The sequence below is a fragment of the Komagataella phaffii genome, chromosome 4, assembly GCF_000027005.1.
Source record: "Komagataella phaffii GS115 chromosome 4, complete sequence".
Lineage (NCBI taxonomy): Eukaryota > Fungi > Ascomycota > Pichiomycetes > Pichiales > Pichiaceae > Komagataella > Komagataella phaffii.
Window position 1 is genome coordinate 1,729,591 of NC_012966.1, and position 11,115 is coordinate 1,740,705.

General features: G+C 41.7%; 6 protein-coding genes across 6 annotated transcripts; 2 read left to right on the top strand and 4 right to left on the bottom strand.

Annotated features, from left to right (window-relative positions):
• Window positions 1-2,045: 2,045 nt before the first annotated feature.
• Window positions 2,046-2,486, top strand: PAS_FragD_0027 (Adenosine 5'-monophosphoramidase; the record flags this gene model as incomplete). Its single annotated transcript, XM_002494314.1, has 1 exon — window positions 2,046-2,486. The coding sequence occupies one exon, from the start codon at window positions 2,046-2,048 to the stop codon at window positions 2,484-2,486; it is 441 nt and encodes a 146-aa protein (XP_002494359.1).
• Window positions 2,487-2,884: 398 nt separating this feature from the next.
• PAS_FragD_0026 (ATPase in ER, nuclear membrane and cytosol with homology to mammalian p97) lies at window positions 2,885-5,377 on the top strand (the record flags this gene model as incomplete). Its single annotated transcript, XM_002494315.1, has 1 exon — window positions 2,885-5,377. One exon carries the CDS (start codon window positions 2,885-2,887, stop codon window positions 5,375-5,377), a length of 2,493 nt encoding a protein of 830 aa, XP_002494360.1.
• Window positions 5,378-5,466: 89 nt separating this feature from the next.
• PAS_FragD_0025 (G1 cyclin, associates with Pho85p cyclin-dependent kinase (Cdk)) lies at window positions 5,467-6,294 on the bottom strand (the record flags this gene model as incomplete). The annotated part of the gene is made up of 1 exon (XM_002494316.1): window positions 5,467-6,294. One exon carries the CDS (start codon window positions 6,292-6,294, stop codon window positions 5,467-5,469), a length of 828 nt encoding a protein of 275 aa, XP_002494361.1.
• Window positions 6,295-6,619: 325 nt separating this feature from the next.
• On the bottom strand, window positions 6,620-8,218 carry PAS_FragD_0031 (uncharacterized protein; the record flags this gene model as incomplete). The annotated part of the gene is made up of 1 exon (XM_002494317.1): window positions 6,620-8,218. One exon carries the CDS (start codon window positions 8,216-8,218, stop codon window positions 6,620-6,622), a length of 1,599 nt encoding a protein of 532 aa, XP_002494362.1.
• A 172-nt stretch (window positions 8,219-8,390) lies between these two features.
• Window positions 8,391-9,566, bottom strand: PAS_FragD_0024 (Vacuolar H+/Ca2+ exchanger involved in control of cytosolic Ca2+ concentration; the record flags this gene model as incomplete). The annotated part of the gene is made up of 1 exon (XM_002494318.1): window positions 8,391-9,566. The coding sequence occupies one exon, from the start codon at window positions 9,564-9,566 to the stop codon at window positions 8,391-8,393; it is 1,176 nt and encodes a 391-aa protein (XP_002494363.1).
• Window positions 9,567-10,046: 480 nt separating this feature from the next.
• On the bottom strand, window positions 10,047-11,096 carry PAS_FragD_0023 (Hypothetical protein; the record flags this gene model as incomplete). The annotated part of the gene is made up of 1 exon (XM_002494319.1): window positions 10,047-11,096. One exon carries the CDS (start codon window positions 11,094-11,096, stop codon window positions 10,047-10,049), a length of 1,050 nt encoding a protein of 349 aa, XP_002494364.1.
• Window positions 11,097-11,115: the final 19 nt, after the last annotated feature.

Sequence of the window (11,115 nt, forward strand, 5' to 3'; positions counted from 1 at the left end):
TAAGCTATAATGATGATGATTTTGATAAGTTTCTAAATTTCGAACAAATTGACAACATGAGCCCGCTACAAGAAGACCCTACCGATACTCATTTGATGAGCAAAATGATTTCAGGAGGAGAAGCATTTGAAGAACCCTTTGACTTGCAATCTCAGCAAAATCTGCACCAGGATTTAGAATCTTTTAGTTCTTCTGCAAACCAGAGCTATCAACCACAAGATCAATATGGCTTTCAAGGTAGCAATTTTGACATAGATACTTCCATTGCAACCTCTTCGGGAAATTACAATGCTGGTCTATTGAATTCACAGTATTTCTCACCTCGTATCAAACCAACGGTAGGTAGACCTGGGACTGCAATTTCCCCTCTTCCCGGAACTCTGTCAACACCTCAGGTTACCCAGTCAGCAACTGGTCACGCACCTGTAAGTCATGGCTCTAGTACAAGTGAAGCTATAAAAATTGCATCACCTCCGTATGACTTAGGTTCTGATGCGGGGACTTCGTTTGGCACTCCTTTTGGCACTTCGTTTGGGGCAGAGTCTTACAATAGCCTGGATAATTCATACATAAAGTCCCCATCGTTCAAAGGAAGCTTGGGATCACCTGGGACTGCGCAAGGCTCTCTAAGCTCAAAAAGTGCTCTGAATAGAGAAGAGAAAATGAGACGGAGAAGAGAATTCCACAATGCTGTGGAACGTCGGCGGCGAGACCTTATCAAGGAAAAAATTAAAGAGTTAGGATCATTAATACCACCGCCTTTTTTGTACGATCGGGCGGGTTCGAACAAGGAACTTAAAGCAAACAAGAGTGTCATTTTGAGCAAGACCCTTCAATATATCGAAAAGCTGAGTGAGATTAAAGCATCTCAAGACATCCGCCTCAAGCATCTTCGTGAATGCATTGACCTTTATGAAAACATCGACACGGGTAATAATTTCCTTGACGTTCCGAACTAACGTGATAAAAAGTCCTCCTTTTATGTGTCCAAGGGTCTGCAGACCGCGGTTGCATGTTAAGGATTGTTCTCGCGCGCAAGTGTTTCGTTGTTTTTCTGCTTTCTTGATAATGTCCCTAGAGGAACAATTCATCCATCAATTTAAAGATTGGAAAAAGAAAAACGGTCTATTACTATCCAACAACAAGTATCATCTGCAATCTAAATTTTACCAACACTTACCTACTTTTGGTACAGAAAATGGGGAGACTTTTGTCCCTTTATATAGGGAGCAAGCATCGGAAGAACATCAGAATGCCGGGGCTTCTAATGAGCCAAATTCAACAACAGTAGATGCAATTCCTTGCCCTACAGAATTGAAGCTACCTTCCATGACACGTGTGGCCGGCTTTTTGGGAGCACAAGTTGCTGCAATACTATGCTTTATCATCGCCTTTTATGAGTTGATACATTCGTTTAGTGCGAAAAGTTTTGCTTTGTTGTGGAGCAGCGGATTAATACTCTTCGTTTTCAGTTTCACTTTATTGCAGGGCCCAAGAGCTTACATTCACCACTTATTATCTTGGAAGCGAGCACCGACTACTGCGATATTTCTAGGTAGCTTATTGTCAACTTTCTACAGTGCTGTGGTGGTTAAGTCGAGTGTTTTAACCTTCCTTAGTGGAATGGCTGAAGTCTTCTGCCTGGTATACTATGTAGCAAGTTACTTTCAATATAGCGGACAGCGTCTGCTGATGTTTATGGCCATGGAGGCTCGACAGTTGGTGGGGTTGGTGTAAATAAATAAGATCATCAATATCATCTCTCATGTCAGAGCATTTTTTGGTCCTCGTTATTTTTCACATAATCAACAACTTCTAGAATGGAGCCTGCTACTACTATTAGCAAGGCTTCCTTTTAAGCCTTTTTTAAATCTCCACATTAAGAACGATAGTTGAACTCGCGACGCGAGCCCCGCCTTTAAAGAGAATGATAGATACACTCACATTGGCTCACATGGAGGAACAGATACTCCACTCTTCCTTTTTTTCCAAAGTTTAGTAAGTCAACTAATTATTTTATTTCAATCACTATATACTTGAATCAAATGGCTACGGAGGCTTCCTGTATTTTTTGCAAAATCATCAAAAATGAAATTCCCTCTTTCAAGTTGATTGAGACAGAAACAGTATATTCATTTCTTGATATTCAGCCTACTACTGTTGGTCACTTGTTGGTTGTCCCAAAGTACCATGGTGCTAAGCTCCACAACGTACCAGATGCATATCTGAAGGATATTCTTCCTGTGACGAAGAAATTGGCTGTTAGTCTGGGTCTTGATGTGGATTCTCCTCTTGGAGCTGGCTACAATGTCTTACAGAACAATGGCCGCATAGCTCATCAAGAGGTTGATCATGTTCACTTTCACTTGATCCCTAAACGTGATTCAGTCACGGGGCTGGGAGTTGGATGGCCTGCTAAGCAAGCTGATATGAAAGATCTTGCTGCATTGCACGAAGAATTGGTTCGAAAACTAGGTGATAAGTAGTTGCTAGGCGAGATATAGAAATACTTAACGTGAGTTTTGATGCAAGACTGAATAGATTCAACTATCGCATTGAGGGTTTACGACGCTAATTAACATCATTATACCCTTCCTTTCTTGTTCTAAGGGTTGTCTCTCCTTGTTCAAGGTGACCTTTATGACTAGAAATTCAGTTTGTTGCTGTGTATCGACTCTTGATATTCCATCATGAAATTGATATAAAGTACGAATTGGTATCTGCGTAGACTAATGGTATTCTCAGAGGTAGTAAGATAGTAGATAGTGAACCACTCTGGTCTCCAATTTCAAATTGGTCGTGTGCCAAACACTATTGCCACTCAAATAAGATATGATAAGTATATAAATCAGTCCAAATCCCTTAACACTGTCCCCAATTAGTCATGGTCAACGAAAAGAAACCTTTATTGGATGCTTCAGGCACAGAAAATGGCCCCGAAGATCTTACTGCCACTGCAATTCTTCGTAAAAAGAAGAAAGACAATGCGCTGATAGTTGACGATGCCATCAGCGATGACAACTCTGTAATTGGAATGTCTAGCAATACCATGGAACTTTTGCAGTTGTTCCGTGGCGATACAGTCTTAGTGAAAGGTAAGAAGCGTAAGGATACTGTGCTAATTGTTTTAGCAGATGACGATATTGAAGATGGCGCTTGCCGTGTGAATCGAGTTGTTAGAAATAACTTACGTGTTAGATTGGGGGACATTGTAACCGTTCACCCTTGCCCTGACATCAAGTATGCCTCTAGAATTTCTGTTTTGCCGATTGCTGATACTATTGAGGGTCTTACTGGTTCACTGTTTGATGTATACCTTAAGCCATATTTTGTTGAAGCTTACAGACCCGTGCGAAAAGGTGACACTTTCACAGTTCGTGGAGGTATGCGCCAGGTTGAATTCAAGGTTATGGATGTAGAGCCTGATCAATATGCAATTGTTGCTCAGGATACTGTCATTCACTCCGAAGGTGAGCCTTTGAACAGAGAAGACGAGGAGAATAACATTAATGAAGTAGGTTATGATGACATTGGTGGCTGCCGCAAGCAAATGGCTCAAATTCGTGAATTAGTGGAGTTACCTCTGCGTCACCCTCAATTATTCAAGGCAATTGGAATAAAGCCCCCTAAGGGAATTCTGATGTACGGGCCTCCTGGTACGGGTAAGACGTTAATGGCGCGTGCAGTGGCCAATGAGACAGGTGCCTTTTTCTTTCTTATCAATGGGCCTGAAATCATGTCAAAGATGGCTGGAGAGTCAGAGTCTAACTTGCGTTCTGCCTTTGAAGAGGCTGAGAAGAACGCGCCGTCAATCATTTTTATTGACGAGATTGATTCCATTGCCCCCAAGAGAGACAAAACCAATGGGGAGGTAGAGCGTAGGGTTGTGTCGCAACTATTAACACTGATGGATGGTATGAAGGCGCGTTCCAATATTGTGGTGATTGCTGCTACCAATAGACCAAATTCAATTGATCCTGCGCTAAGACGATTTGGTAGATTTGACCGAGAAGTCGACATTGGTATACCCGATGTCACTGGTCGATTAGAATGTCTTAGAATTCATACAAAAAACATGAAGCTTGCGGAAGATATTGATCTTGAATCTATCGCACAAGAGACACACGGCTATGTTGGTGCAGATATTGCATCGCTTTGCTCAGAAGCTGCTATGCAACAGATTCGAGAAAAGATGGATTTGATTGATCTTGATGAGGATACAATTGACGCAGAAGTGTTGGACTCATTAGGTGTTACCATGGAAAACTTCAGATTTGCTTTAGGCAACTCTAACCCTTCAGCACTGCGTGAGACAGTTGTTGAAAGCGTTAACGTAACCTGGGACGACATTGGAGGTTTAGATAGTATAAAGAATGAGCTGAAGGAAACTGTGGAGTATCCCGTTCTTCATCCTGATCAGTTTGCCAAGTTTGGTCTGTCTCCTTCCAAGGGTGTATTATTCTTCGGCCCTCCCGGTACGGGGAAAACATTGTTGGCTAAAGCTGTAGCAACTGAAGTTTCTGCAAATTTCATCTCTGTTAAGGGGCCAGAACTTTTGAGCATGTACTTTGGTGAGTCTGAGTCGAACATTCGTGACATCTTTGATAAAGCTCGCGCCGCAGCACCTACTGTTGTATTTCTTGACGAATTAGATTCTATAGCCAAAGCCAGAGGTAATTCATTAGGAGACGCAGGCGGAGCATCTGATCGAGTTGTTAATCAATTACTGACTGAGATGGATGGTATGAACGCAAAGAAGAACGTTTTTATTATTGGGGCCACTAATAGACCTGACCAGATCGATCCTGCCATTTTAAGACCTGGTCGATTGGATCAGCTTATTTATGTGCCATTACCAGATGAACCAGCTAGGCTGTCCATTCTTCAGGCGCAGTTGCGAAAGTCACCAATTGAACCAGGATTGGATCTTCAGGAGATTGCTAAGATCACTAAAGGGTTTTCAGGAGCAGATCTCTCCTATATTGCTCAGAGAGCAGCCAAATTCGCAATTAAAGACTCCATTGACGCCCAAAAGCGACTACTCGAAGAGAAAGCTACTCACAAACTAGAATCTAGCGAAGATATCGAGATGACCGAGGCTAAGCAGGACGGCGAAGAGGTAGACGATCCCGTACCTTTCATATCACATATTCACTTCCAAGAAGCTATGAAAACGGCTAAGAGATCGGTCAGCGATGCTGAACTTAGAAGGTATGAAGCATATGCGCAACAGCTTCAGTCATCACGTGGCCAATTTACAGACTTCAAGTTCAACGACTTAGGAGAATCTGCTGGCAATGGCGGTTCTATTGGTGCTGAATCCAGTGGGCCCGCTTTCGGTAACGTTGAGCCCGATGATGACGATTTGTATAGTTGATGCGTTCAATCAAAGTCTGAACTCAACTCGATGCGGCTGACCCGTTAGATAGGTAAATATAAGAAGTACATATATTGCTTTATCACGCTTCACGTAGCCAGTTCTCTAGATATTAAGTGTTCACATTTCGGTCGAAGCTCCGATTCGTGAGTTGAAGAGAGTATACTTTTGGAGTTTGTGAGTGCCATTCTGGCCGATAACTTAAGTGGTCTAAGATTTAATTCATGACAAAAGTCTCCCCCCTCAGTAGTAGATGTATAAGTTACAACTGAATTGGTAGAGGTGGAAGAAATCAGAGACGGGATGGAGCTGACGGAGCAGTAAGCAGTTTTGGAGTGTCCGGAGTTTTGTGAAGGGGATTTGTCCACCGTTAAAGATGGCGCAAACTTAGTAATCCGTGCATTTTTAGACTCTCTCAAACTGTATGTGATAGGACTCAAAAAGGGAGCAAGAATGTTCAGGAGATCATTGGTGTGAATTCGGAGATCCCAGTTAAAATACCCAAGCAATTCTCTTTCTAACGTGTTGACATCGTCTAGCGATAACAACCCATCAGTATAGGAAGCCCAATGATGATTCAAAGGTGAACTGTCGTTCAAGGTCTTGGCAGCCACAATAAGACATCCTAAGAATATTCTATGATGGGTGCTAGCATGGATACCTGTTGCACTAGGAGGAAGGACGCCTCTCAGCTTGACTAAGAAATATAATGTGGACATTAGTGTGTTAGTCTGGACGTTCGAGTGAAGGATTAATGAATTGATAAACGTCTTTAAAGGGACAGTTGCCAGGTTTTTTATTGAATATGTTTCTTGTTTAAGTCGAATTACGCTTTCTGTAGTAACCACCAAGTAGTCCACCATCGACATCGAAACCGGGCTTCGAAGAAATATACTAAGAGCTTCCCTGTCAGACATTAATAATGAAGAAATATGTTTTGAGGTGCTTGAATGGAACTGTTGAAGCAATATATAGTCCCCCTTCAGTAGGAGTCTCCTATTAAGGCAAATATTTCACAGGAGTATAAACGCGTCTGGTGTGGGGTGTAGGGATGTATTCTTGAAATGCTCCTGCTAGAATATTGCAAAGGTTAACGCGATCCAATAAAACTCAAAATAGCCTTAACCATCAAAGTGACTTATATCAATATAATGCACAGTGTTGTCTCAGAGACAAAAAAACTTCTTGATTAGAGCCAATGCTGGACTAAACCGACAAAATCCTGTCTTTTTGTCTTGGGTCTCACCAAGCATCTTCAATGCTGACGCAGGCCAAGTCACGTGATATCCTTCTTACTTTTTCCTTATCAGTGTAAAATGCGTTTCGTAAGGTACTATAAGAAGGAAAGGGTCCCCAATTTGGAGTCATGCAGACATGTCCTGCAGAACATTCCTCACACCTATAAAATGAGGCCCAGTCAAGCATAGTAATAATTTCTGAAAGACGACCATGTAATGAGGCTAGATCAAACGACGTCAGATTCCTGGTTTCTTTGTGCATTGCAAGACCGCGATGCGTATCAAATAAAAATGTGACAACATGTTCTACGACTACCCGCAAAGCACTATGAATTAAAACCTCTGAATCAGAGTGTATAGGAAAGATTGGTATAGTCAAGTCATCAACCGCACTTTCTATTGCCTGTTTATATCTGATATCAAGTTCTTCTACAGAGCTGTCCAGATACCGTATCGCGTGGTTGCCCAATAGAAGATATGCACGATTGGCAAATTCAGCTATGTTGGTTTCAGCTGCCGTATAGTTTTGTAATGATAAAAGAAAGGGCGTATACTTATCCATGCAACGACCGATAAGGGCCTTCCAGTCGTTTGCTGGAGTTTTCGTATCCTTTTTTGGCATTTTCAGTGCCTTGTGGACTTCTTGTCTCATAGATCGAATTAATTTCGGAGAGGAATCCAGCAAACGTCGCTTATATGCGTCTATCGCAAAGGATTGTCGATTGATAGGAGTTATCAAAGACAATAAGTCAATCTCAAGAGGTATGAATCCGTGATCTCTAGTTGCCACCGCTAAGTGTTCGTAGTTCTTTAGCTTTAATAGGGTGGCCGTATCGGAAACTGAAAGGCCTGATGTTTCAGAGATATACTGAAGGGAGACGTTGCTATAAATATGGTATTCCTGTAAGTTGCAAAGAATAACCTCAAAGTCAGCCTCCATTCTGATAATTCCATCAATATCGTAGATTTCGCAAATCTCTCGAGCTAAAATCTCCTCGTTAACTATTTCAGAAAGATTGCGGCCAGCAAGAAGCAATTGAGAATCCATATTGCCAGCCGTAGTTTTTGCAGCAGAGTTTCCGTCCAAAAGCAGCAGGCGATTAAGGTCTCGAGTCAGCTTCAACGAAAGCAGTCGTCTGTCTCCAAAACATAGTGGTGTCACGGAGTTGAATGTGGTGCCAGATCCAAAATCAACATCTCTCTTTTTCATACCACTTCCTCTAACGGGTCGGAAGTTATAGGAGACCTCATAATTAAACGCATAGTACTCAGGGGACGCAAGATCGGTGGTATTACAGCTGGTATGATAAAGCGTGGTACCTTTGGGCAAAGACGCAAGAACCATAGACATACCGTTTGGGTGAATACTTGAGCCTTTAACATCAAAAAGATCGTGAATCATATTGAAAATAATAGAAGCATTACCCAAGTCCATCTCAACAGTACTTTTCAGTCGATACGGCAGAAGGGGCGCTGAATTTTCTTGCGTAGCAGAAAACATAGTTTGTGACTGAATATCCCATACTAAAAGTAAAATGACTAGAATTTGAGCCGTTATAACGATCGAAATCTTATGACTACTGGAAAGCCAGTCATTAAACATAAGGAGTGTTATCAGGTCCGTAAATGTAAACTGTGGTAAAATGTTTGGGTTTGGGCTATATATATCTGATCCCTTAAAGTCGAGCGTAAAAGGAAGGTCGAAGTACGAACAAAAAAAAAAAAAATGTGTGCCACACAGTATACGGGAGCTAAAAAGTGCTCTACAAAATCAATTACGAGCCCAGTGTATCCGGATAGTACACAAATGCTAGTGCAATAATTAGGTAGGTGCTCAGCAACATTGCACCCTCTAGCCAATTCGATTCTCCGTCTAAAATCAAATAATTTGTTATCAACACTGCTACGAACATGACTGCAGTTTCAAACGTTGAAAAAAACAGAGACATCTGTGTACCACTCACCCAACCGACTAGCACCATAAACGGGGTAACAAATAGGGAGATTTGAAGAGACGAGCCTACAGCTACACCAACTGCGAGATCCATCTTGTCTTTATAGGCCACGACAACGGCAGTAAAGTGCTCCGCAGCATTTCCGACGATAGGTATCACAATTAGACCAATGAAAGTTTTGGAGACTCCGGTAGAGGCCACAATGTCGTCGATAGATCCAACTAATTTATCTGCAGATATGCTCACCAATAACGTCGCTAGCAACAAAGTGGTTAGCGCCCACTTAACTTCTAGTGGCTTTTCTTGGAGAGACATTTCGGATAAGGCGTCATCTTCCCTACCTTCTGCCTCTTGAAATAGCCGCTTGTGAGTTTTCAGTTGGAAAACAAGAAAGAACACATACATTAGCAGCAGGATGAGTGCCGATCCTCGCGATAATTTTAGGATTTGATCTTCATTGTATGCTGTTCTAGGTAACGAAGCGTGAAAAGCAGCAGGTAGTAACAGACCAATCATCGAAAGAGCCAAAAGAGATGACATTGTTTGAGCTACCGTTTGATTGAACCTCTGCTGCTCTCGGTTGTAGCCACCGGCAACAAAGCAACAACCAAGAACCAAAAGAAGATTCGACAGAATACTCCCAAGCATCGATGCTTGAACAACTCGAATTTGATTTTGGCGAATAGCAATTAGTGATACAATCAGTTCTATTGCATTGCCAAATGTTGCATTCAAAAGGCCTCCCAAAGTTTGCCCTACCCGTTCACTCAGTTGTTCAGTAGAATATGAAAGAATAGCGGCCAAGGGAATGATCACAAGGAAATTGAAGGAGAACACCCATAAAGCAGACCATCCTAAGTAATCAACAAGCAATCCAAATGGGAACAGAAAAAGGAGAATGTTCAAGGGTGAACAATATAAGACTCTTTTTAACGTTGATCTTGATCTTAATGATGGTTGTAGCAACGTCTCATTTTCGGATTGATCGTAAACCATTGGGAAGTAAATTTGGAAGGTGTAGAAAAGTAAAGCTAAACAAGGCTCGAATCTTCTGTGCCTCTAGTTCTACTGTTCACGTGCTCTTTACTTTGAACGTTTTATCCCATGTTTAGTGAAGAAAAACTCCTGGCATTCGCGAAAAGTGATACTTTTGAGTGAAATCTTATTGTCAAAGTGAACTGTAACGGTAGAGTTTCTTGATAGCGTAGCGTATCCATCTATCAATAGAGTAGGAGTGAAAGATACTTTACTCTTTCGTTTGGAACTCTAACTGATAGTGTCTCTCTTTCGAATATTGGAATAGAGTACAACTAAATTGGCCTTTAACCGAGGTATCAGGTTGCACCAGGATATGGTCTAATCAAGACAAAGTTTCAGAACCCCCCACCGTAGTTTAAGCAGCTATAATTGAAAAATTACTGACACTTATATTTCTACATAAGTCAAAGAATTTGAATTCTTGAACAAGCAGCCACATCACTCTACCGCGCACCAGCTCAATCTCTTTGTAGTAGTCTTCGATTCCAATACTTCGACTGCAAGTTGTTGGACATTCTTTAACTGATATGGTGCTAGTATCTTAAAATTACCTTTCGAGATCTGGGATAACTGGTAATTAGGAACAAGCATTATGCCTTTGCGAAATAGATCTTCCGCCTTCAAGTCATTCGTTATATACTCGTCTGCAACAGATTTGTAGTTCTTATTCATCACAAGAAGTTTGTTGACATGCCTTAGCATTGCGCATTGAAGCAAAAGCAAGACCCCGTGTATTGTTTGGTCACTGGTCTTGGTCTGCAGGAAGTGTGCATAAGTAACCATTTCTTGCCAGTTGTCTCCTAAGATGTCATCGGAGTAGGCTCGGCTAAAGAGTAGTAATGCATCAAGACCAACCAAAACACCTTCCACGAGTTCAGATGAACCTTTTAATAACTTCAGGTCACTTTGATGCCGGCACAACTGGGCGAGTTTCGTATAGTTAACTCTGATCTTGCACTCCAGAACGGGAATAGGATTGACTTTTTGCTTCCGAGAAACGATTTGCTCTCTCTTCGTCTGGCTTTTCACTTTATATCGCACGGAATCAATGGATGGAACTCCTAAAGCTCCTAACTTCGATGATTTGCTAGCCATGACTCTGTGGGACATTTTCTTGCATCTCGTTTGTAACCTGTCTGTTCCTACACTAAGTTTATGAGAGGCTACTTTGGATTCTAGCCTCGGTGGTAAAGTGGGAGATAACAACGGCATAAGGCAAGAACCAGAAGTACCATAACGGTCTGGTAAAGTTGGTGATAACTTAATTGGAAGAGTGTAAGTAAGACGTGGCTTGTAATAAGGCTTTCCATCAAAAAGGTTCTCCGGGTTGGAGTTTGTGAGGCTCACATCTTTGATCAGTCTTTCAATATAAATTGGTAACGTTGATGACAATGCCGGAGGTAATTTCTGTAGTTGTTGATATACGCAGATAACAGATTCAAATCTCCATTGGTTTTCATCATTGTGGCTTAAATTAGATCTGAACATGGTAGTATTTAAAAATGGA